The sequence below is a fragment of the Saccopteryx bilineata genome, chromosome 3 (assembly GCF_036850765.1).
Source record: "Saccopteryx bilineata isolate mSacBil1 chromosome 3, mSacBil1_pri_phased_curated, whole genome shotgun sequence".
Lineage (NCBI taxonomy): Eukaryota > Metazoa > Chordata > Mammalia > Chiroptera > Emballonuridae > Saccopteryx > Saccopteryx bilineata.
In genome coordinates this window covers 282,222,592-282,248,639 of record NC_089492.1, presented here as the reverse complement: position 1 = coordinate 282,248,639, position 26,048 = coordinate 282,222,592, and the positions used below count along the sequence as shown (strand labels likewise).

Sequence of the window (26,048 nt, the reverse complement as noted above, 5' to 3'; positions counted from 1 at the left end):
TTTTTTAGAGAGGAGAGAGAGTTAGAATGAGAGAGAGAGAGAAAGAGAGAGAAAGGGGGGAGGAGCAGGAAGCATCGACTCCCATATATGCCTTGACCGGGCAAGCCCAGGGTTTTGAACCGGTGACTTCAGTATTCCAGGTCAACGCTTTATCCACTGCGCCACCACAGGTCAGGCAGCCCAAGCTCTTTAGATGCCCCCCCCCCAACCTGGGATTCTTTTATTTTTTATTTATTTATATTTTTAACAAGAACAGAGAGTCAGAGAGAGGGACAGATAGGGACAGAGAGAGATGAGAAGCATCAATCATCAGTTTTTCATTGTGACACCTTAGTTGTTCATTGATTGCTTTCTCATATATGCTTTGACCATCGGGCCTTCAGCCGACCGAGTAACCCCTTGCTCGAGCCAGTGACCTTGGGTCCAAACTGGTGCTTTTTTTTTTTTGCTCAAGCCAGATGAGCCCGCGCTCAAGCTGGCAACCTCGGGGTCTCGAACCTGGGTCTTCTGCATCCCAGTCCGACACTCTATCTACTGTGCCACCGCTTGGTCAGGCCCCTGCCTGGGAATCTTAACTTCCAACCCCAGAGCACAGAGCCCCAGGCCACAGCGGCACCCCGAGAGCATTTATGAGTGCATAAACAATAAAAAGAAAACAATAGACGACTAATGCTCTCTCCTTCATGCACCAGGCACTGCTCTGGGATCCTCATATAGAAGAATTTATTCAATCCTCTCAATAGCCCTGTTACTCCATTTTACAGGTGGGGAAACTGAGATTCAGAATGGTTCTGTAACTTGCCCATAGTCACAGAGCTTGGAAGTGACTCGAGAGACTCCTTTAACTACTTGCTGCTGCCTCTCTCTGAACACAGCTGAGCCCTGGATGGCTGCCCTCTGGAAGCCCCCCACCCCCCGCCCAGGTGACAGCCACCACCACCCGGCACTCACCTGTCTGGTTGATGCTGACGCTGGCGGAGCGGAAGCTGCGGCTGGCCACCATGTCCGAGACACCATTGCGGGCTTCTACGGCAAAGGTGTAGTTCATGTGGGGCTCCAGGTCGCTGACGGTCACGCTGGTGCCGGTCAGCGTGTTCGGTGACTCAGAGTAGCGCACGCTGTCCTCGCAGGGCCTGCACTCGCCTGTCTCGGGCAGGCACTGCTCGCAGGTGACCTTGTAGGTGATGTCTCCGCGGCCCCCATTGTCCTGGGGGGCCCCCCAGCGCAGCTCCACTTTGGCACCCATGCCCACAGCTGTGAGGTAGTGTGGGGCAGAGGGCGGGCCTGTGCAGAGGGCAGAGGGCAGAGCTCGAACCCAGGGAGCCCTGGACGTGTCCCCCACCAGACAATGCCCACCTCAGTCACCCTCTCTGACCCACAGCAAACTCACCTGTGCAAGGCATGGACAGCAGGTCCTGCGGTGCCCGGAAGTAGGCATCCTCACACTCACAGTAGGTGGCCCCCTCGGAAGATGGCAGGGTGTGGAGAGGGCACTCCAAACAGGGGCTCTCAGATGCCTCAGACTTGAAGAATCCAGACGAGCAAGCTGGTGGGCACAAACACAGACATCCATCAGTTCACTCAGTTCCCACCAGGAGCGACTTTCCCACACCCTGGCCGGGGAACCCTGGGTAAATTGCTCAACCTCTATCGGCCTGTCTTCTCATTGGTCAAATGTCTTGTGATAAGAAAATGCATGGTAAGCACCTAGCTCACACTGTGCACTCAGGAAATGCCTCATCTGCGTGCTCCAAACCTTTGCATCGCTCCCCACTGGCTCTCACAAGAAGCGCCATGCCCCTAAGCTGGGCATTCAAGGCCCATGTCTCACTCTCAGCTTCCTCAGACTCCTGTCTCCCACCTGGCTCAGCACTGGACCGAGCATGCTGTATCTCCTTTCATGTGTGTGGACCAGCCTGACGGGTCCCTACCAGGACTTCAGGATGCCCAGGGCAATAACTGTGTCTTCTTCACTGTTTGTTCTGGTGACGATCATCAGCACCTTGACTGATCAGCCTGGCACACCGGGTCAGGATGCCACCCCTACAGGTGCTCCCCAACTCCAAGATCCAACCGTTTTCCTGTTCTAGGGCTGGCCAACCAGGAAGCAGGAAAGGCCAGGCCCCCAGCCTTTTCTCTGGATCTGTTTCCAGGACCAAGTCATTTCCGCCACTCACAAAGGCAGCCCGGAAGCAGCTCTTCCTCCCCGCCGATGGTAGGTCCTGTCCTGGCTAGCCGGCTAGAGGCTCAGGCACCTGACTCCAGAGGCTCTTCCTCCCACTGCCCTATCCTGCCCCTGCCCCAAGCCCCTTCCTGACCCCACAGGGCAGGAAGCTGCTCAGACACAAGGCCCACTGTGCAAGGCTGTCTAGGATTTGAAGTGGCCAGAGTAGAGTGGGGTCACCCAAGGGACCTCTTCTGGGATCCCTATAATTTCCAACACTCTCCTTCAGCTTAATCTGTGCAAAGGGTCCTAAGATACTTCCAACCTCAAGTGCCGTGTTCATCACTCATGGAACCTCTACTCTGTGCTCAGCCCTGCCATGGACCTGGAGATGAAGCAAAGCCCCCAACTCAGGGAGCAGGAGCAGGTGACAGTGTCTACCATAAGGGAGTGGGCAGAGGGGTAGGGGGTGGAAACATCCTTGGCCGAAGGTCTGAGGAGTTACAGAGGAGACATTTCAGCTGGGGCTTAGAGGCTGAGTAGGAGTTCGGCAGGGAAGTAATACTGGCAGGAGGGGCGAGAAACAGCAAGATGTACAGAAACTATGAGTGGCTTCGTGGGCACAAATCACGGGGAGCAGCAGACAATAAAGACTGACAGGTCTCCGGGAAGCAGAATGAGAAAGGCCTTTAATGCTAGGCCAAGGAGCTGAGGCTTTAACCCGGGGGCAATGAAAGCCATGGAAGGTTTGACACAGAATGGCAATCAGATCTACCCTGCTAAGAAAAATCTTGGACGGAGTCTGCCTCCTGTCCGGTCCCCTATGTGAGCAGAGGTGGGAGGGGGACTGGGAGTCAGGACAAGATTCAAAGGACACCCATTTCTTAAGCTCTTGGACAATGACTTCCTGTTAATGATTCTTATAGGGGGCACCTGGGGACCACCCCAGCAGCCTGTCACCTCCTTCCCTGTCCTGCCAAGTCAGAACCTCAGCACAAAAGAAGAGAAAACTTGGGCACACGCTGTAGGGAAGGGGGCTTGTCCAGGACAGAGGGAGCCTGGCACCCGACTCCTGCTCTGTGCAGAGCCTGGAGCACCAGTAACAAACACTGACCATTGCCTGACCAGGCGGTGGCGCAGTGGATAGAGCATTGGACTGGGATGCGGAGGACCCAGGTTCGAGACCCCGAGGTCGCCAGCTTGAGCGCGATGTGAGCTCATCTGGTTTGAGCAAAGCTCACCAGCTTGGACCCAAGGTCACTGGCTCGAGCAAGGGGTTACTCGGTCTGCTGTAGTAGCCCTGCGGTCAAGGCACATGTGAGAAAGCAATCAATGAACTAAGGTGTTGCAACGAAAAACTGATGATTGATGCTTCTCATCTCTCTCCATTCCTGTCTGTCTGTCCCTATCTATCCCTCTCTCTGACCCTCTCTGTCTCAGTAAAAAAAAAAACAAACCACAATACTGACCATTGACTAAACAACTGCCATGCACAGCTCCCTGGCAAGCACTTGACATTCATTTGTCCTCACACTAAGCCTGTTACACGTGGGCCCTGTTACCATTCATTCCTCTCCGGAGGTGGGGAAACAAACAGGCAGAGAGGCAAAACAACCTGTCCAAGGTCAGCAAGCTCCTGAGACACACAACCAAAACCTAAATCCAAAAAGGCTCGTCTTTGGGCTCCTCTCCTATCGCACGAGCATCTCAATTTAGAGCAAAGAGGAATGGATGTTCTGGAACAAGCCCAAAGAGAGAGAGATGGAGCCTGACCTGCCTCAACAGCCAGGAAATCACAAGACTGATTTCAGAGCAGCTGAGAAAGGATATAGTGGCGCGATGGGGGGGGGGGGGGGGGGGAGATCCTAACATATAGGTCTTCTCACACTGGACATATTTGTGTTCTGTGGAAAGAAAAGAGTGGAATCAAACCTAGAAGGCTTGGTCGGGGTGGCCAAAGTGGTCTCCTTCAAGCCCCGAAAGTCCTTCAAGACTCCTAGTGTATGTGAGAAACCCACGTACAGTTTGCATTTGTCCCCATAGCTCTTATAATACAAAAATGGCTCTCTCCTCTCCCAAATCTTCGAGTAAAAATGATACGCCAGAAAGTTGGGGCCATGTTTATCCTGGGATTTCAATTCCCCCAGATGTTTTGACTTGTCTGCCCGAGGCCTACACCCTGGATAAGTGCTGGCTGCAGGAGGTCCAGTCCCAGCAGAGTTGGGGTGCTCCAGCTCTTCTAGAATCACAATCACACCTTCGGAGCCCAGGCTCTCAGGCTGGGGAGGGGACCACAAGCCCCACAGCTCAGGCTTGGTTCTGCTAACGGCTTTAGGCACCTGCAAACCCCAACAATGCTCCCACTCCACACCACGTGGCTGCTCCCCAGCCCCCCCAGCCCTATGCCAAGAGGAGGAAGTGGGGGAAGAGTCGGGTTCCATTCTCTGGCCCCAGAGCCTGGGGGTGGCCCGCCTGCTGCCAGCAGGAAAGAGGGAATTTGGAGAGATTTCCGCTGCGGATATGCCAGATAATACAGTGGAGAGGCAGCGTCAACAGAGCATGTGCTTGCCTGATGAGAATGTGCTGCCCCCTCCTCCAAACACAGAACTCCAAGGGGCCGTCCCCGGGGCCACACCAGAGTGTGCCAGTGCTCAGGGGCCTCAGAGTTCATGTGCAGGACACCCGAAAGCGCCTGTGTCTTCCTGACTTTGCCTGATTAGGTTTCCTGGCATTCTGGGCAAGCAAGTGGGGACAAGGGTCACACATGAGATGTTCACACGCACTCAAACACAGCCACATACACAAATTACTCACAGTCCCTTAGCAAACCAGCAAACTCTTATGCATCCTTCAATACCCAGCGTGGCTATTATGGAGCTCCGCTACGCAGCCTTCCCAGACTGCCCTATTTCCAGCTCCCTTCTGCCCCATTAGGGCATCTATTACCCAATCTTATATTTACCAAATAGAAATTGAGCACTTCCTACGTGTCTGGCACATTGCTGGGTGCTGGGATACAATGGCGAGATAGATAAACACTATTTCTGCTTCAGGGGAATTAGCAGCCAGGCTTTAGTGCTCCATCAGAAATTATTTCTGCGCATAGTAGGAGCCTCCGGGAGACTGGCAGCTCCTGGAGATCAGGAGTGGAGTCTGATTCATCGGTATCTGATGGCCCAGCCCAGGGTCTGGCACACAATAGGTGTTCATCAAATGTTTGCAGACTGGATGGGTGGATGAACGAATGTATAAGCGAATGGCAAAACCTACGATGTGCACATTCAACACGTGCTTAGGACCAGAGGAACGAGCAGTGTTTCCGTGCTCAGGGAGACCCAGTGGGCATGGTGCACTAGGACATCCACCTGCCTGGCACACCTGTGGAGATCTCCTCTGACCCCAGTCACCTGGCAGTCCTGGACCACTCTGCACAGGGGAACTGGGGCATGGTGCTTGCACCCTGGGCTGCACCCCGGTTTTTCCAGTTCCCAGTGCTTGCCTTTCAGGTGGCGGCGTGGGGTGACTCAGGGACAGACGCCCTCTAGTGTGACGCAAATCCAGCCCCTGGCAGAGCTCCTCCCCCCAGGCCCAAAGACCTCCCAGGCCAGTGGCAACAAGGTCATAAGGTCAGGAGGTCACCATAGCAATTCACCTTGGGCCAGTCACCTTCCCAAGCCATGCCCAGCTGGTGTGCACCACCTCTGCCCAAGGATGCAGAGTGTGGACTTTGTCTCATCCCCGGACAGGCAGCCAATGGCAACCCATAAGTTACTGACACAGCAAATGAGGGGAACTGATAACTCCAGGCCAGGGGGCTTCTTGCTCCCCAGCAGGCCCCGTGGTCCCTACAGAAGCAAGCTGCCCCATGGCCCAGATTACTGCCAGCACCTTGCCCCTTTCAACACACGCCCTGAGGAATTATCTCGGGGCACATTCCTCCACCGCTGTGATAAGCATGCCCCCCTTCTGCCCAGCTTCCTGCTCTCTCCCTACCACCAGCCTTTTATCTTCTGTTTGCTCTCCCTCGCCTCCTTCCTTCCGTTCTAGGGACCCACTCACCTCCGGTGAGGGAGGGTGGAGCCTCCCCAAGGAGCTGCCAACACCTGAATCTTCCCCCAGTGTGGGCTGAGGGCGGGGCAGACAGGGCTTGGCGGGAGGGGGGGGCTGCCACGCATGGGGCCAGATGGCACTCCCCAGGAAAGGGACAAGCCCCAGAGTCAGGAGCACACAGAACCGCCCGCCATGTCCCGCCAACGCAGGGCCCCTGACAGCACCTGCCTAAGAGCTACCTCAACCAGAGCCATCTCCTGCCCAGGGGGTCCTTCCTTTTCAGCTATGGACCCTGAGCTAGGCTTGGGCCCCTCAGACTGCCAGTGCCAGGACCCTGCTCCTTGCCACATGTGGTAAGGTCACACAGTCAACAGTCTGCCAGGGCGATCCAGGTTCTCAGACTGAGCCACAGCAGAAGGTCACAGGATGCAGACCCTGATCATGGAGGTCCAGAGGGGACTCACCAAGGTCACACAGCTGTGGGTAGAAGGACACATGCCAGGGGCAAGTGGACACAGTATACTGCTCTCCTCATGACAGGCCCCAGCTCTTTTGGTCACTGATCACTGTTGCCATTCTCTGGGCCTCAGTTTCCTCATCTGTAAAGTGGGGATAAAGCCCTCAGCCCCTCTGGGTTGTTTATGAAGATGGAAGAAAACCTTGCTTGTGAAATGCTTAGCATGGTGCCTGGAATGAGGTGTCCCTACGAACCAGAAGTAGAGAAACTAGAGAGGGGACATTCCCAAGGTGCTGGGCCCCTTAAAAGAGCAGGAGTGTCACCAAGGAAGGAATTCCCAAACCCCCACCACCCCCACCCCCAGCTCTGGCCTCCCAGCTGCTGGGCTGAGCCTCTGGCCAAAGGCGCTGGCCACCTGCTCACCTGGCCAGCAGTCTCCACGGCAGAGGCGCCAGCCAGGGGCCCACCCGCTCGGCTGCCGATGCCAGCCAGCACAGGAAGCGGAGACGAACAGGGAGACAAAGCCGCCCCAGGGGAGATGACGGTCAGCCTGAGTGACTCCACTGTCCTCGGGCAGGGATGGGGGACAGAGGGTGGGGGGGCTGGAGGGAAGCTGGCTCATTCCTGACATAGCTCACGAGAGCTCTCCCGGGCAGTGTGCCCACCTGTCCAACACCACACCTGGGAGGTGCCTCCCTTCCATTGTCCAGTTAACTCTTTCCTGAGCTTCGAGCTTCCTGGGGAAACAACCATGAGGAGAAACAAACTGTGGGGATAACCTGGACCAGGTGCTGGGTGACCTCAGGGTGCCCACACCCTCTCTCTGGGCAAGGGTTATCATCAATAGAAGCCCCAAGGGGATCTATTGTCCACGACCCTGGGGAGGGTCAGGTGGCGGGGGGTGGGGCAGGCCCTACACCTTCCTCAATTTCTTTCTCATTACGCTCAGTAACTGCCCCCCAAATCACCCCACCCCTGCATCAGGACCTGCCATCCTGGGGCTGCCCTGAGGACTGGCCCCAAGGCCAAGAGCTGAGTCAGGGATTCCAGAGGAACTGGTCATTTCCCGCCCCGTTTCCTGACCCATCATCCTCTAGCCTGGATGCCGCTGCGTTGTCTGGATGCTAATTCTGGACTCACATCGTAGCTGGGCGACTCCAGGTAAGTCTCTGAGCCTCTCTGAGCCTTAGCTCCCTGTCTGTTAAACGGGATCAAAAACAGTCTCGACCTCACAGAAAGGTGGTGCGAACCCAGCGAGAGTGTCCAGGTAAAGCGTCTGCCTCGCGCGTGCCTGCTCTTGGAGAACACTTTGCCTGTGGGTGTTACTGTTACTCTCTCCCCCAACGCCACGGTCAGGGGCTGCTGGGAAAAGTCAGGAGGGAGACAGAGGAGCCAAGCTGGAGGTTCGCAGCCACACAGAGGGCGCCTAAAGCACACTGAAGGGAATTTTGGTAGAGGGATCCCAAGGAGGGTCAAGCAGGGCAACAGGTGGCTGGCAGTCGAGAGGGTCTCACCAGCAAAGTCAAAGATTTCACTCTTAGAAACCAGTCGTCCTCCCTACCCGGGGCTTGCTAGCTCTTCACAAACAAAGCCTGCCAGAATCCTGACACCCCTCCTTCAACCTCCGGGGGAGGAAAGGCTGCCCCCCTTCCTGGAGAGACCCCCCCCCCACGGTCCACTTATCTCTGCAGGGCCTGAATTACCAGCCTGTGGAAAGTTTTCAACTGCCCCTCACCCCACCCCCGCATTCTTGTGTGAGGATGTCATGTGGGAGGAGTCTGTTCAACCCACTGGGCCGCCTGGGGCCCCCCCATCCCATAGTCATTGTCTGAAACTGGGAGTGTGCACTTGAGGTCGCCTAAATCAGGGGCCCGCTGGGGAAGGGGACTCACTCAGCAAAGGGCAACTGGGAGGACAACCAGGTGGTAAGAAGGGCCGGAACAGAGAGCCGTATACCACAGGACTTCGGCTGGAAAGACTCCTAGCGAACGTCTCATGTAGGGGTTTGCAGACTGTGTTAGCAAGGTTCTGCGGGTTTGTTTTAGGAGGGCCTAACAAAAGGGGCTTCAGTCTCCTCCAATGCTTCAACCCATTTCACAGGTTGTAGGATCCACGGCTAAAAACCAAATATAAAGTCAGCTGTTACACTTGAACTTCACATCGTACGGACGGGAAACCCGAGGCCAGAGACGATGAGAATCACCCAAGGTCACCCAGTGCGTATGTACAACTGCGGGGACTAAACCTCCAATTTTTCAACACCCTGCTCATCTCAGCAAGAAGCTCCCAGAGAAAGGGGATGAGCCAGCCTTCCAAAGGTCGGCCTGCATTCCACAAATGCCCTGCCCCGCAGCCGCTTCCAGAAAGAAAAAAAAAAATCACCCATTGAAAAAAATCCACGTTGCTGTAGAGATTTCCGCTGTCACAGGTCCTGGCTGTGCCAAGCCACAGCCTCCCAACCTGAGCTCACTCATGCCCAAGCCCTGTTCTCAGAGAGAGTCTGATTTCATTGGCCCCTCTCTGGGCCTGATTTAACATCAAGTAGAAGCCCCTATAAGAGGATCTGGGATCTGGGTCTTCCGTCCTGGGAAGGATCAGGCAGTGGGGAGAGACCAGATGTGTCTCTTCTACCTTTTCCCCCAACATAGACATTTTCCAAAAGCTCCCCAGGTGATTCTTCTGTGCAGCCCGGGAATGCGACTCCTGGGTCCAATTTAGTCACCTCCATGTACAAAAAAGGAGTTTGAGACCCAAGAGGTGAACTGACTTGCCTGACGTCACACAGTGAGTTAACAGGGATGGAACTAGCTCCTGGGATGAGACCAGGTGTTCACAGGGTAGGTATATACGGAACAGATACTCAAGATCTTCTTGTGGGGTGAATCAAAAATAACAACCCCACTTAAAGGCACTTATGTGTCAGACACTGACCTAATCACTTTATGAGAATTAAGTCATTTAATTATCATAACAACTCTACAAGATGGGTACATGTTTATCTCCACTTTACAGATGAGAAGATCGAGGCACAGAGAGGTTAAGGAACTGGCTTAAAGTCACACAGCCAAATGGAAAACTGGGATTTGAAGCCAGGCCCATCTTGTCCTAGAGTCCCTTGCTCATACCCTCCATACTAGACTCAATCCATTCATTTCTCAGTCCATTCATTCTCAGTGAATGGGTGAATCCAGTCATAAATTTAAAAACCCTGAATTCCAGGAAGGCTTTGTGATTTCCACTGCACATCAGAGCAGGATGACCTCACCGAGATGCCACTGTCCCAGAATGGAGAGCAGGGCCTGGGAACACAGTCTCCAACCCAGCACCCTCTTTCCCTGCCACCCCTGTCCCATCACTCACCCTGGCAGGCGTCCTCCACCTTCTCGTAGCCCTCCTGGCACAGGCACTGACCGATGGGCACCAGCCACTCACCATCGGCGGCACAGTGCATGCGGGGCTCGTCACCCCCAGGTGGGACCACAGCATGGTCCACACAGGTGCCAGCCACGGTGGCCAGGGAGGGTGCGTCAGAACCCGCGATGGTCTCCGGGAAGCGGGCCAGGCTCTGCAGCACCTCGGGGCATTTCTTGTAATAGACTCGGACGGAGAGCAGTGCCACACAAGCGCCAATGTCCTGGAAGGCCAGGTAGAAGCCCTTGCGGCTGAGCGGCCCCACGGAGCGCTCCTCCACGTTCAGCTTCACCTGGCGGGCCTCAAAGTCACTGCTGACCGTGATCTCGTCGGGCGCGATGGTGTCGATCTTTACGAACTGGCGCTTCTGGAAGTTGGTGCCGTAGTCCACATCCGACTGTGCGTAGTAGAGGTTGAAGGTCTCCTTGCAGGAGCTGGCGCCCCCTGGGAAGCTGTTACAGTCACGCACAGTGAACTTGAGCTCGATGAAGATGCGCTCGGCCTCGCCGCGGTACACCCAGTTGGTGCGGAGCCAGTTGTCCTGGTCCCCGGCCACCACGTTGCACACGGAGTACATGTAGATGGGCACGTCGTCCATGATGTTCTGCATCAGGTCCCACTGCATGAGGCCGACAGGTTAGTGTGGGCAGGTGCCCGGGGTGGGGGGAGCAGGGCCAGAGGCAATGCCCTGGCGGCAATGCCGGGCATCAGGAAGACGCTTTGCAGTTCTTGCTATCCTCATTCTACAGGGAAGGAAACTGAGGTCCAGAGAGGTGCTTCAGGTCACCCCTACACACTAGAAGTACAGAGCCGGGAGTGGTCCGCCTGGTGTTTCTGACCCCACTGTCAGGGTACTGAAACTCTATATTAGACTGCGAGCCGGGGGTGGAGACCGGGGCTCCCTGTGACCTCAGGTGGAGGACTGAAGTTCTCCAAGACTCAAAGTCTACATCTGCATACTGGGGACAAGGCCCAGCTCACAGAATTGCAGTGAGGATAAACGACTGAATGTCTACAACATGCTGAGCGCACTGCCTGGCGGGTAAGATGAAACAGCTGTCATCCAGGCAGCTGGCACTGTCAGCAGCAGCAGCGTCGGCATTATCGTTACTCAGAGTGTGTGAGTGTGTGTGTGTGTGTGTGTGTGTGGAGATGAGTGTGAGTGGCAGAGGCAGAGACTAAGTCTCAAGCAATGAGTGATCTCCATCATTTAGATTCTGGCTTTGGTGCAGAGGAGTGCACCTGCCCTCCTTCCTCAGAACATAGCTCAGCTTCCTCCAAGAAGACTTCCCAGGTTGAGTCCAGGTTGGGCCAAGTGCCCCTCTCTGGCTTCCAGTCTCATGTCCCCTTTGTCATAGTACTTGGCACCTATGTGGTAATACCTACATCTGGCTTCCACACTAGATTCTGAGCTCCTTGGGGCAAGGGCAGTGTCTAATTCATTTCTGCATGCCCAGGGCCTACCGGAACAGAGTGGGTACTCAGGAAGTTGTTCAGCGAATGAACAAATGAATGAAAGCAGAGCGGCCAAGGAAGGAGGCACGGGCCGCACTGTGTGACACAGGCCAAGGCTTCGAATGCCCTTGGGCCTCGGTTTCCCACTCTGTGTAATGACTGGGTTAGATTAAATGATCTGAGATCCCTCCCAGCTGGACATTCCAGGATCCTGGAAATCTACTAGGGCCATACGCCAGGCCTCCTAGAGCTAAGGTGACCAGGGACAAGCACTTAGCTCACACAGATCTGGATAGCAGTGGAAAATGTCCCAACTAGCCCCTGGAGACATATTTATCCTGGTTCAGGACCCCAGGACAAAGTCAGCAAGGGCCCACTGTACAAGAAAGGGAAACTGAGGCCTAGGGAACAGCAATATCTTCCTCAATACCACACGGTAGTGATGCACAAAGCTGGAGAAAGGACCCGAGTGTCTTGCCCTCCAGTCCTGTTCATAACGGAACAGGGCAGGGGAGGGGTATGAGGCAAAACAGACTCAGCCCCGAGCAGAAAGGGAATAAACAGCAGCTGGGGGAGCAGAGAGAAGGGTCCAGCAGGAAGGAACTTGATCCTTTCCCAGACTGGGGGCTGCATGCACCTGGGAGCCACTGCTCCCTGCCTCTCCCTCACCCCTGACCTCTGGGGCTCAGACCTGGAAGACAGCAGGAGCCTTTAATACCCCTTCCCTCCCAAGATGGTCCCCCTGACCTGCCCTTGGTGGCATCCAAGGGCCCTGCTCTACCAGGACCTTCCATTGTCTCCTAGCTCTTTCCACCTCTCAGGTCCCTGTCCTACCACTTTCTAATCCCCTGCCCACCCTGGCTGGCTGACTCTTGAGTCTGGTGGGAGAAGCAGGATGCTAAGTATGAACCCTGGCTGAGCTGTTTGATCTAGGCTGGCCCCACTCCCCCGGGTCTTGGAGTCCCCATTCCCATGCCCCCGCCCGACCCTGAAGGCTTACCCCTTTGCCGTATGGGTGTGTGAGCCAGCCAAGTTCCCCTTTAGCAGCAGCAAAGTCCAACAACACAACTGGAAGAGACAGGAGAGGAGGCCAGTAAGCTTGGGGGTATCTCCAGGGCTCAGGCCATGGTGGAAAAGGTGGGAGTCTGCCAGGAACCCCAAGAGTCTTTGCTGGCTTCCTCAGCCCTCAGAGAGAGACCCCACTATGCAGGGTCAACATCTCCAAGAGACCCGTCCCTCAACAAATAGGGGAACACGGGCTCAGGGAAGGGATGGGACCCAGTCAAAGCCACGCACAAGCTGGGTGAGGACCAGGCTTCCTGTCTCCCAGGCCATAGCTCCAGCCACACTGGCTCTCTCAGTCAGCCTCCAGCTGGGCAGAGCAGGACAGAGCTCAGCCCAGCAGGGGGACAGCAGCTGGGCAGAGAGTGGGCTGTCAGGGCTGAACTGTTAGGTGATACCACACTGCCGTCTGCTTCCTGGAACAAGGCCTCTGAGCAGCACTTCACACATACGTGGGCTTTGGGGGTCCATGCATCTGCTCCTGCCCGATCCCTCCCCCAGCATGAAACATCCTTAAAACCCATCCAGCCATGGAGCACACACATATGTGTACACATATATACACACGTGTCTTGTGGCACTCTAAAGAGAGAGGGCTGTGAACAGGTGGGAAAGACTACAGGGAGCCAGTGGGGGGTGTCTGGAAACCAATCTTCCCACAAGAGCCACAGAGCCGGCGGGATAAGGCCCTGAACCCACAGGGGCCTCCAGGAGAAGCCCAAAGATACATACAGCTAGCGAGGTCCCCTGCCTGGGGAAGCTGCTCCCGCTGCCCTGTCCCTCATTCCCTGGCCACTGCCTTGCCAGGGGTGCCCGTGGGACCAGGAATGGAAACCCTCAGAGGGGACTTCCAGGCCCAGGGGGACCAGGTTCCGGGACCATACTGTCCCCAGAGAGGCGTCTGCAGCCTGAGGAGGGCTTCACTGCTAGGGCTTCCCTAGATCTACTCTGCCTTTGGGCCGCTCCCATCCATCCACCCCACCTCTCTGCCAGGCTCAATGGCAGCAGCCAAGACCCAAGACCCCTCCCTCCATTCCCAAGTAAAGTCCCAGTAGCTGCCAACAGGTGCCACCCAGCCTGGAGGGCAAGGAGATTGGGAAAAACTGAAGCCTAGAACCTGAGCACGGTTCCCAGATTCAGAGGGTAAAGCCCCGAGGTAGAGAGGGTACAGGACCAAGGACCCCTTCCTTTGGACCCCGGAGCCTCAAGAAGCAGCATTCCTCCAGGCCAGGGCCTGGGGGAAGGACCCTAAGAGAGGGACCTGATAGGAGTCTTAGAAATCCTCCCCTAAGGTCAGACTGCCCGGCTCCCCGAACTTAAGTCTTGGGTCAGAGGCACTGCCATCTGACCGCTGACCAGGGTCAAATCTAGGAAGGGTCCGGCAGCCCAGACAGAGAAGAGGAAATCCGAGGTGGCACCTTCCCCAAAACTATGAGGCTAAGGTAAGGGGGCTGGAGGGTGGATGGGCCAGGGATTTGTTTGGACTTGCCCAGGGCCCAGGCTTGGAAAACTCACTAACTCTTCTAGCAAATGGAAAGTTCCGGCTACACAGGAAGGAATCTGGAGGTTCCAGGCTCCAGCTGGGGTGGGGGTTGGGGGGACAACAGTGAGTGCACCTCTCAGTCCTGCATACCCACCTCCCCAGACAGGTAGGAAGCTGCAGTCCGTGCCCAAGGGAGGGGGCTCATAGCTCCCAGGCTCTGAAGAGTTCATCTGACACAGAAGGACCCCCGCCGCCCCTGCCAGAACATGGCTCCCCTTCTAGCCCCCAGGCCTGCGTCTAGAAATATCATAAGGATCAATCTGAGAAGAAGAAGAAAAAAAAGCCTTCACAGAGGAAGGAGCCCCCTCCTGGGAAATTCCCTAGAACCGATCACCAGGAACAGGAGCCCAGCCCCGTCTGTCCCTCCACCCTGACTCGGGTGCGGCTCTCTCCTCAGCTCTTCCAGGGACTGAGGCACCTGCTTTCCCGAAAGGGGTGGAGAACTGGGAGCCCCTCAGCTGCCCCTGAAGGCTTCCCCCAGAACGCAGGGCTGGATAGGGCTCATCCAGGAGCCTCTGGTCCCCCACCCCACCCCAGAAAAGTCTCCTCTGCTCTAAGATACATCATCAGTGTCACCCTTGCAGGTCCAAATGCTACTACCCAGTTCCCTGGTGTCATGTCCCTGCTCATCCCTCCCTCTTTAACCAAGACTGGCTAAAAGGAGAGACAAGAGACTGAGGGGGGGGGGGGGTGAAGAAAAAAGGGAAGGAGACAGAAGGCAAACTGGGCTCCTACAGAGTCAAGAAGCCAAGGACTTCTGGCCTCCTGAGCAATCTCCAGGCCTTTTCCCATCAGCCACCTCAAGCCAGCAGCCCCTGTACTCCTGCCCAACTATTCCAGCTTCTCAGGAAAATCCACCATGAAACCACAAGGCAAGGGGCCCTGGGTTCTGGCAGCCCTAGAAGCCAGATGCTCAGATCTGATCCTTGCTGTGAAGAAGGCCCTGGCTGGTGTGGGCTTAGTCCTCCCTCAGTTTCCCCTTTCGTAAAGATTCATGTCTGTTGAGAATTTAACAAGCTCCATCTGAGTCTTCAAATACAGCCTGGCTCCTCTACCCACAGGGAGGGGGTGAGACGTGAGCAAGAAGGAAACTTAGCAGCCGCCTGGGCTAAGGGTGAAAGGGATATATGTGTCCTTCTCGCACCCCCAACCCACCTCTAGGCAGATCCACCACATCCAACCTGAATCGCAAAGAATAGAAAAACCAGCAGCTGCCAGCGGGGCCATGTCCTCCCACCCCCAAAGGCACATCTCCCTGCTAGGAGTTGTTCACAGGGACTCCTGGAGCCTACACACAAATGTTACTAAAGGTTAAGCCATCCAGAACTCTGCAATAGACACCATTTTCTTCCCCCATCCCCTGGAAGTGGGGGGCTAGTCATCTAGGCTGAGGAGGGTTCAACATAGGAGCACAGGGGACAAAGCAGCTCCAGGCTAACAGGTTGCTGGCTGGGCGGCAGGGTAACAATCACCCAGCAATGTTAGTCCAGCCTAATCTTCCCAGCCCCCACGGGCAACCTTTAAGAAAGGCCTGTAGTGATTCCAGCTGTCTCTCCCCTTCTCTCCAACCAAGTCCCCAAGGAAGGGGGACGACCAAAAGCTGAGAGGGTCGGGAGTACTGAGAGTCACAGAAATCCCAGCCACCCATTCCTCCTGCAAGTTGGGACCAGGAACCTTGACTGATTCAGAGATGGGGACAGAATGCCACCCACACTCCCCCACCCCCCACCCCTGCCCCAAGAGCTCCAGCTCTGGCCTTACCTCCCAACTTGGAAGAGCTAAACCTCCAACCTCAGTTTGGGAGGTGGAAAAAGAAGGCAAAGGCTCAAGGAAACTTCTCACGGGGCCAGGGTTTCCTCTGCGCGTCCCCCTGGTGGCGCCTGCGGAAGCCTCGATCTGCCCAGGCCAGCGGGGAAAACTTGGTCTCACTATTGGAAACTTAAGCCTGCCTCTACTGGGTGGACAGGAAGGTCCTTCGCCACAGGCAGGAGCCCCCATCCTCTCCTCGACGCTGAGGGGGCAACGCTACTACCATCCACACACCCAGGGCAGTCTGTGGCCCCTCACTCAGTGTGGCTTAGGGAGCGCCAGGGCGGGGGTAGGTGATTCAGTCCCCAGCCTCGGGTGTCCGGACTCCCTGATGGCCCTGGGGTGATCGCTCCACACCTCGAGAGGCCGCGCCCCCACCTGCCACATTTCCTCGTTCTGAGTCACCCCTTGCTAAGATCGCTTGAGTTTGGGACTTCCTGTCCGCACCGGAGACCGCGAACCTGCCCCCCGAGCCTGGGAGTGCAGGGTGGGAAGGAGGAAAGGCTGCGCGTGGGCAGATTGGCCCGAAACTCCCCTCAAGCTCTCTTCCAGGACTGGGCTCAAAAGGGGGCGTGGAGCAAATCTCAGGGAACACGGACTTCCGCAGCGTATTCCCGGCCAGGCGAAGAGCCCCCTCCCCAAAATAAGCGGCCTCCAGAGAAATGCCTTATTCGCAAACCGGAGCAAATGGGTTAGAGAATTCAGGTCACCAAGAGGCTGAGTCCACACACGGAAAGCCCTCCAGACACCCCATTCTTCAAGAGACCCCCCCCGCACCCCCGCTGGGACGCGTTCCAGAAGCCGCCGCCGGGGCTGCAACCGCGTGGTCGGCGTTGCTTTCCCTTCTCCGCGGCCTCCAAGCCCCGCGCTCCCGGGCTGCTACCCCGTAGACCCCGCAGCCCCCAAAACCCTGGGTGGGGAGTCCCAGATTCGTCCCAGACGCAGCCCGCGCGCCCTCCCAACCCCAACGCGCCGGGACTAAGAGGCGCCGTGTCGGTTTCCTAAGTTGAGCGCGTCGAGGCGCGCGGGACTCGGGGAAGCGCGGAGGTCCGGGATCGGGCTGCCCGTGTTGGGTCCGGCTGGGACGGCCGCCGCGCACACACTCACCTTCCTTGCCCTGCGCCGCGGCGGCGCCCAGCATGCAGCCCCACAGTAGGGCGAAGCAGGCACGGGGCGTTTGACGCTCCATGCCGCACTCCTCGCTCTCGGCCGGATCCGTGCCCGGATCCCGCACGCCGGCCTAGGTGTTCAGCTCCCGCCCGCTGCCCGCGCGCAACTTCTGCACCTCCTGCCCCGAATCCTTAATGGAAGTTAGGTGAGAACCGGCTCGTGTTCATTCATGCCCCGCGTTGACGTCACCAAAGCCACGCCCTCAGGAATGTCTTTAAAGGGGCCCGGCTGGCACCAAGAGAGAAAGGAGGGGGAAGTCCCAAGAGGTTTGGGTAGGACTGTGGGGCGCTCTGGACTCTCTAAAGCACCGCCCCCCACCCCGAGGCCCTCCCAAGATTGAGTGCCTCAGTTTCAGCGCCCGCACGGCTAGTCCTAGGTGATTTCCGAGCCCGGATAGTTTTATGCTGAGAGGTCCCGTCCCCACTCTCACCCTTTGCCCTCTGGGACCAAGCTGAATGTTCGCCTGAGACCTAGGCTGGTAGGAGCGGGAGAAAGGGGGTTAAGAAGCAGTTGCCTCCTTTGCAGCACGCATAGAAGGGGAATTGCAATTGCAAATAGACCCGGATGCCCTTCTTCCTGGATTTCTGAAGTTGGAGAGAGCATCCTGCTCAGGGGCCTCTAAGAATACAGTAACCTTTAGCTCAAAAATGAGTCTTGGCCTCTTGCCTTCCTCCCTGAACTACATGAGCTTCAGCACCTGCTCCAGATTCTCCACAAGCTACCGGACCCTGGGCTCCATGCAGTCACACAGCCACTGGCCTAGCCAGGCAGTAGCGCGGCCAGTGTCTATGCAGGTGCCTGAGAGTCGGGCTCTGGGATCTCCGCAACCCACTCCACCAGTGTTTGGGGTGGCCGGGGTCTGGGGGCCTGCCCATGGGGATGGCCAGGGGTCTGACAAGCATTAGGGCGCATCCAGAGCAAGAAAAAGGCTATGCAATGCCTGAATGACCACCTGGCCTCCTACCTGGAGTGGGTAGGAACCTGGAGGCTGATAACCAGAGATGGGAGAGCAAAATCTGGGAACATCTGGGGAAGAAAGGACCCCAGATCAGAGACTACAGGCATTATTTCAAGACCAGAGAGGGCCTGAGGGCTCAGATCTTTGCAAGTTCTGTGGACAATGCCCACGTCATTCTGCAGATTGACAATGCCCGTCTTGCTGCTGATGACTCCAGAGTCAGCTATGAGACAGAGCTGGTCATGTATCAGTCTGTGAAAAGTGACATCAATGGGTTCTGAAAAGTCATTGATGACTATCACATGGCTGCAGCTAGAAACAAAGAACCAGGATCTCAAGGAGGAGCTGGGTGGCACAGTAGATAGAGCATCAACCTGGGATGCTGAGGACCCAGGTTGAAAACTCCAAGGTCACCAGCTTGAGTGCTGGCTCATCCGACTTGAGTGCAGGGTCGCTGGCTTGTTGAGCGTGGGTTCATAGACATGACCCTATGGTCGCTGGCTTGAAGCCCAAGGTTGCTGACTTGAGCCCAAGGGCACTGGCTTGGGAAAGGGGTCACTGGCTCAGGTGGAGTACCCCAGTCAAGGCACATATGAAAAAGCAATCAATGAACAACTAAAGTGCTGCAACAAGTTAATGCTTCTCATCTCTTTCCTTTCCTGTCTGTCTGTCTCACTAAAAAAAGAACCACAAGGAGGAAGTAATTGGTCTATAAAACCAGACTGCCAACTCTGGATTGACTATGGAGTTGGATGCCCCCAAATCTCAAGACCTCAGCAAGATCATGACAGACATCCAGGCCCAGTATGATGAGCTGGCTCAGAAGAACTTAGAGGAGCTAGACAAGTACTGGTCCCCGCAGGTTGAGAAGAGCACCACAGTGGTCACCTCACAGACCGCTGAGAGAGGAGCTGCTGAAATGACAGTCACAGGCCTGAGATGTACCGTCCAGTCCTTGGAGATCTACTCGGACTCGATGAGAGATCTGAAGGCCAGCATGGAGACCAGATTGAGGGAGGTGGAGACCTACTATGCTATGCAGATGGAACCGCTCAATGAGATTCTGCGGCACCTGGAGTCAGAGCTGGCCCACACCCGGGGCAGAGAGGCAGTGTCAGGCCTAAGAGCATGAGGCCCTGCTGAACATCAAGGTCAAGCTAGAGCAGTGGTAGTCAACCTGGTCCCTACCGCCCACTAGTGGGCGTTCCAGCTTTCATGGTGGGTGGTAGCACAGCAACCAAAGTATAAATAAAATGATAGATTGAACTATAGTAAGTTGTTTTATAAAGATTTATTCTGCCAAACTTAGCGAAAATCCGACATAAAGTACTTGGTAAGTAATTATTATATGCTTTAACTTGCTGTAACTCTGCTTTATAAATTTTATAAAGTAAAGTTACTTCCCTACTTTATAAATCACCATTACTGTGGAACTGGTGGGAGGTTAGAAAATTTTATTACTAACAGAGATACAAAAGTGGGCGGTAGGTATAAAAAGGTTGACTACCCCTGAGGTAGAGGCTGAGATCGCCCCCTACCACCACCTGCTGGAAGAAGGGAAGGACTTCTATTTTGGTGACACCCTGGACAACAGAAACTCCATGCAATCTATCCAGAAGACAACCATTCACAGGACTGTGGACGGCAAAGTGGTATCTGAGGTCAAAGACACCAAAGTTCTGAGGCGTTAAGGCAGCAGAAGCAGATCACTCCTTTTGGGATCAGGAGGCCGATAAAAAGTACAGAGATCATTAAACATAAAAAAAAAATGAAGAATCCAGTAACTTCTAGAGAGCAGCCACCTCTAGAAATGAGTCTGACATGTGTTATCTCATTTAATTCTCAGCTGGGGTAGGTATTATTATCTCATCTGGAGGTATTATTATCCTTTGCACAGCCCAAAGGTCAGGATTTGAATCTGGGTAGTTTCTGCCTTACCAGGGAAGGGTGAGCAAGGCCCTGCAGTGCAGAGCACCTATCCCTTGACCCTGACAAGGACAGAATCAGCTGGTCTGTTTGACACTTTGGAGGACACCTGCCTCCCACCTCTCCCTAAAGGTTTCTTAGACATGAACTCATCTTCCCTCCTGACAGAAGCTGCTGGCATTAGTGAAACAAACGGGAAATGTCTTCTCCCCTGCCTGCCTGGCCACCCACAGCTGCTGTTGCCCTATTGCCTTTTGGCCAGTCCAGGAGGAGAAGCTGTTACAGGCCTGATTTCCTGGGATGGTCCAGCCCCTCTGCCTGCCTCCTCCTCTCCAATCCCATCCTTTCCTTGACTCCCCTGGACCTGCTGGCCCAACGGTTACATTGGGCTACTCTTGTACCCAGGTCCTTCCTGCCAGATGTGGACTTCTCAGCCTCTTCGCCCTCTCACCTATCCTTGGGAAGCGGGTCCAGACATCTCCCCTGGAGGGGGAAGCATTAATTACAGGTGTTGGGGTACTGTAATTAAAGCCTTTGGCCAAGATGGTGGGAGGAGAGTCTTGGTCTTCAGAGAGTATGTGAGTGTGCAAGTGTCCGTGAGAGTGAATGCATGTGTGCGTGTTTGTGGATGTATTGGTGTAGATGTGCATGAGTATGTGTGGGACGTATTGGTGTATGTGAGCATGAGTCTGTGTGAGCATGTGTGGATAGGAGAGGATTTGGGTTTGACTGTGAGTTTGCGATACTTGGCAGTGGTCAAGAACACAGACGAAGGAATCGGCCTATAGTTTCTGAACATTTCACTTCTTAGAGACTCCGTTTGCTTTTCTGGAAGATGTAGAAACCTACCTCAGAGATCAAATAAAGTCATGCAGGTAAGCTGCATAGGCCATGACTGTAGAACCCACTTGTTAAATCTCAGCTGCTATTGCAGTTACACATGGTACAGCCAGAGGAAGTAGCATCTGTGGTAGGCAGGACATGTGGTGTGCACGAGGTCCCTCAATGGCACATAGTGTGTGTGTGTGTGTGTGTGTGTACACTGTGTGGTGAGTGTAAGACTTCATGTGTGTTATATGGAAGACTGTGTCTGTACCTGTGCGTTACGTGTCATTTGCAGGCTCTCTATGTTGGATATGTCACTAAAAGACATGCTTCAAGAGGGCAGGGATGTTTTTCTGTACAAACAGACAGTGTCTGCCTAGCAGATGGTGGCTCAGTGGATACAGTATCAGCCTGGGATGCAGAAAACCAAAGTTGGAAACCCTGAGGTCGCCGGCTTGAATGCTGGCTCATCTGGCTTGAGCGCAGGGTCACTGGCGTCAGCATGGGATCATAGACATGACCTCATGGTCGCTGGCTTGAGCCCAAGGTCACTGGCTTGAGCATGGGGTCACTGGCTCGGCTGGAGTACCCTGGTGAAGGCGCACATGAGAAAGCAATCAGTGAACAACTAAGATGCCACAATGAAGAATTGATGCTTTTCATCTCTCTCCCTTCCTGTCTGTCCTTATCTGTCCCTCTCTCTGTCTCTCTCTCACACAAACACACAAAAAACAGACCATGTCTGACACCTAGCAAGTATTCAAAAAATCTTTGCCAAATGAATGAACTAATGCGTGAATAAAAGTGTTGGCAAGTTCTACATTGAACGAAAGTCTCTGAGTGTTGTGTTGGTTGGTCCTTTGTGTGTCACACGTGGGTTTCCATGCATGACTCCACAAGGTTGAATCCATGTGCCCGGGGTGCAAACAGGCTCTGCTGGCTGTGTGGGCTGTGTACCTGGCGGTATGTGCCCAGCTAGGGACTGAGAGTGCAGAGCTGGGTGTCACTCATCTGTGACACGCAATGTGGGCAGAGACCTGTGGGAAGGGGTAGTGTGTGAGGTGGCAGGAGGGTGTAGGGTAGGGGAAGCTCCTTGGTCTTTAGTCACTCACCTGATGACATGACACACTCTTCCCTCTCTTCCTGTTCCATCCCTGAGTCTTTCCTGCTCTGGGTGACTGGATGCTGAGAAGGAAAGTTCTTCGGTGAGTCTTATAAAATGGCACTGAACAGTGGTATTTATAGTGACATAATAAGCCCTAATGGAGATGGAATTACCCCATAAAGGCCCCAAAGAACCCTCAGGGCCTGAGTGCCACTGCAGCAAGCCGGGCTTCCGGTCCCGGCAGGTGGAGCTGAGTGTGTTTGTGAGTGGTTGCCTGGGCCCGCCTGTTCATCTCACCTACAGCCCACCAACCTTTCCTAGGTCTTCACTGGGACAAACGGAAGACAAAGATAAGCTTTCAAACAATAGTTTCACCCACCCCTCCTTTGGTCTGTGCCTGCCTCTGGCCAAGAACATCAGAAAAAATTATTGTAGCCAACACTTAGAAAGTGCTTCCTCTGGGCCAGGTCCATTCTAGGCATTTCACCTACACTGACTTCTTTAGTTCCCATCATATCCCCATGAGGTAGACACTGTTACTGTCCCCATTTTATGAGGAGCAAACTTGCTTGTAAAAGTTGGAACTGGACCCTGGCCAGTGGCTCAGTGGATAGAGCTTTGGCCCAGTGTATGAATGTCTTGGTTTCGATTCCCGGTCAGGGCACACAGGAGAAGTGACCAGCTGCTTTTGTCCCCTCCTTCTCCCTCATCTCTCCCTCTTCCCTTCCCCCCTCCCAGTGGCTCAATTGGTTTGAGTAGGGCCCCAGGGCTCTGAGAATGGTTTATTGGAATGCATCATTTTCAGGTGCTAAAAATAGCTCAGTACTTGAGCATTGGCCCCAGATGGGGTTGGGGGTGAATCCTAGTCAGGGCACATGCAGGAGTCTGCCTCAATACCTCCCCTCCTCTCACCTGAAAAAAAATAGTTGGAGCTGGCCTAGCCTGCAGCCTGGATCTGATGCACACCCTCACAGGACCTCTCTTGTCCACTGCCTCTCAAAGCACTAAATCCCACAGAACCCAAACAATCATCCCCCAACCTGGAATGATGTGTGCACTCTCTGATGACAGAGTCTTCAAGCCAGTCTAAGGACAGCCTCCCAGAGATCAGGCCCTCCTGTGAGCCTCTGCAGCCCCCATACTCCGTGCCCCTGGACCCTGGCCTCAGTCAGTTGAACTCTTTCTTGTCTTCTGGAGCCTCTGGACAGTCTCCCCAACAAGACTGTGAGCCTTCAAGGCAAAGAATGAATCACACACCCCTTTGCATGCCTGGCACCACCTAGAACAGTGCAAGGTTCACAGGAGTCATTCAACAAATCTCACATTTGATGATGACACCCTAAATCAGTTCTCTTCGTTTATTTCAATTCACATTTCTCAAAGACCTACTAGGTGCCAAGCCATTTTCACCATGGGGCACTCACTCCCTCTTCCCGGCTGCCCTGGAAGGAAAAGCTGATAGTGTTCCCATTTCTGCAGGTGAAGAAAGTCAGGCTCAGAGGCAAGAAGCAACCTGCCTGAAGTTACACAGCTAGTACACAGCAGACATAGAACTGAAAGGTGAGCGTGTCTCACCCCACAGCCTGGTCCACCTACTCTTTTCTGAACACACCGTGTTTTTATACCTGCATGCCTTTGTCCAAATTGTATCCTTTCCCTAGATGCCCTTTCCACCTCTGCAACCCCTACTCATTCTTCAAGACCTACCTTGGGACACATAGGTGAAGGAACACTGGAGCCCCCAAATGCAGGCGAGGGCCTGGTCTTTATAGTATGCAAAACAGATTTGGTGGGCAAATGAATGAAATGTGGGTCTAGCAGACCTGGATTCTGTCACCTAACCACCATGTGGCCTTGGATGAGCCTTGTTTATCTGTAAAATGGGCGTGGTAATAGTTTCCACCCTTCAGAACTGCTGCTGGGATTAAATGAGATTATATATATACACGGCCCCCTGAAGCCATTTATCCGGCCCCCACCGCACTTTCCGAAGGGGCACCTCTTTCATTGCACAAAGCACCTTATTGCTCACATACAGTACTACTTCCAGTGACGCAGGACACACGCGTCATGGCTCCGGAAGCACGTCATATGACACAGTCCGGTCTGCGGCTGCGGTGCCCCACATCACCAGAAGCAGTGTGAAATAATAGCAGAAGTAGGAAGAAAGGCAAAACCCTATAACCATTAATACACAGTACAATGGCCCCCATATTCCCCCAAATGTACAACAACATAATGGCCCCTATAACCTCCCTTTGCCCAAAAGTCTCCCCCCACATTACTACACACCATGTTTCCCCTATTATAAGACCCTGTCTTATATTAATTTTACCCCCAAATGATGGAGGCTGTCTTATTTTTAGTTCCCATTGAAATACTGGTCAGTTTGCTGATTTAAATTTACTTGTTCTTTATTTTAAATATTGTATTTGTTCCCGTTTTGTTTTTTTACTTTAATATAAGATGTGTGCAGTGTGCATAGGGATTTGTTCATAGTTTTTTTTATAGTCCGGCCCTCCAACGGTCTGAGGGACAGTGGACTGGTCCCTGTGTAAAAAGTTTGGGGACCCCTGGTCTGGCACATCTGTGAGTGTGTGTTAAATCCTAGCTATTGGTACTTTCACCATCAAAAGTCACATCTGAAAAGCAGGCTGGGTTCTCCCAGGTCAAATAAACCATTTCATCCTGAAAGGAACCCCAGCTCTCACACTGTGTTATAATGACTTCCTCACCGTCTGTCCCTCACCGTTAGGCAGGGAGCTCCTCCAGGGACAGAGCTCTGGGTTTATTCCCGTTTGCATACAGTTGGCGCTCAGTAAATGTCTGTGGGTTGCACGCACACGCACATGGGGGTTCTACAGCTCCATCTTTTTCAAAAGAACACATTCTCCAATTGCAGAGTGAAACTCAGTGTTCAGCTTTCTAGGTGAGGTTTTGGAGTGAACTTGCCTGAGCAGTTTTGCTGAGCTCACCTATCCCAATTGAGGCGGGCGGGGGGGGGGGGGGGGTAGGAGAAACTTAAATGTGGGTAGCGTGGGAGGAAGCCCCCCCCTATAATTGCGGGGCTTCCCCCACCCCCAGAGGTGGGTTAGAGGCTGTGCTGCTTCCTTTGGGGCTTGCTGAAGCTTCCTGGGACCCTTTGAAGTGGGTTCCGGACAAATCCTGCCCGGGGGGCCTGGATACGGGGCGGAGTCTCCGGGCGGGGCGGGGCTTCAGCCTGAGCCCGCAGCTAGGGGCTCTACTGCCGCAGTCCTTGGGGCGCTGCCATCCATCCTCCCTGGATCTGGACTGTCACTCCTCATTCCAGTCCGCCTTCCTTTCCCCATCTGGCCACATCCTCCTTCCCTTCCAAGCTCAGCTTAGATGCTCCCTCCCCTACTCCTCAAAGCCTTTCCTGACCACCCCGACTTCTGTGGCCTTTCTCCCTTCTCAGAGAGCCAGCCTCTAACCAGGTGTTTTAAAACTCAAAATCTACGCAGTGCCCCACTTGTTCAACCTCTAGCCCGATTATGAGCCTGAGCCAAAAGCTGCTCAGCACTGCCTCATCTCATGCACACAAGCACCAGGAGAAGAAGAGACCCAACCCTCATTTTACAGATGAGAACTTTGAGGTTCCAAGAAGTCAGAGTGACTTGCTCAAGGTTAGAAGCCTGAAGGTGCAAAGTGTCTCCAAAAACTGTATGCTGACCCCTAACCCCCTAGGCCACCCATGACCACTTGTGAGGGACTGGTCACAGCATGTCCTATGAAATGGAATCCTGAGAGATCAAGTCCAACCTCTGTATTTTACAAAGAAGGAAACAGGAGAGGGACTTGCTGGAAGTCGCAGAGACACTGTGGAGAATAGACCTCTAGCCCAATGCTCTGGCCTTTTCCATTGATGGCTTGTCCTCAGCGCAGCACCCAGAGGCTGTCTGCTGCGTGGAAGGAAGGTGCCTTGTCACTACCTTTGGAATAAATGAATTTAAAATACAGAAAGAGGGCAATGCTGCATCCTGGCTTTTGTACTTTCTGGCCCCTCTGCCCAGATTACTCTCTCCCCCTTCAATTTTCTGGCTGGCTCTATCACCGCCTGCAGATTTCTGCTTGAGGCTCAGTTCATCTGTAATG

General features: G+C 54.4%; 1 protein-coding gene and 1 pseudogene across 1 annotated transcript in view; one reads left to right on the top strand and one right to left on the bottom strand.

Moving 5' to 3' along the window:
* The window catches only part of EPHA2 (EPH receptor A2), a 28,318-nt gene extending 11,064 nt beyond the window's left edge, over positions 1-17,254 (bottom strand). Inside the window, exons 1-5 of the mRNA XM_066270346.1 lie at positions 17,059-17,254; positions 12,538-12,605; positions 10,032-10,701; positions 1,391-1,546; positions 952-1,284 (exon numbers count right to left, since the gene is read on the bottom strand). Of these exons, the coding sequence (XP_066126443.1) occupies positions 952-1,284; positions 1,391-1,546; positions 10,032-10,701; positions 12,538-12,605; positions 17,059-17,140 (1,309 nt within the window). The 5' untranslated portion in view covers positions 17,141-17,254. The remainder of the gene's footprint in view (positions 1-951; positions 1,285-1,390; positions 1,547-10,031; positions 10,702-12,537; positions 12,606-17,058) is intronic.
* Positions 17,255-17,377: 123 nt separating this feature from the next.
* On the top strand, positions 17,378-21,119 carry LOC136331596 (keratin, type I cytoskeletal 18-like; annotated as a pseudogene).
* The last annotated feature ends 4,929 nt before the right edge of the window (positions 21,120-26,048 follow it).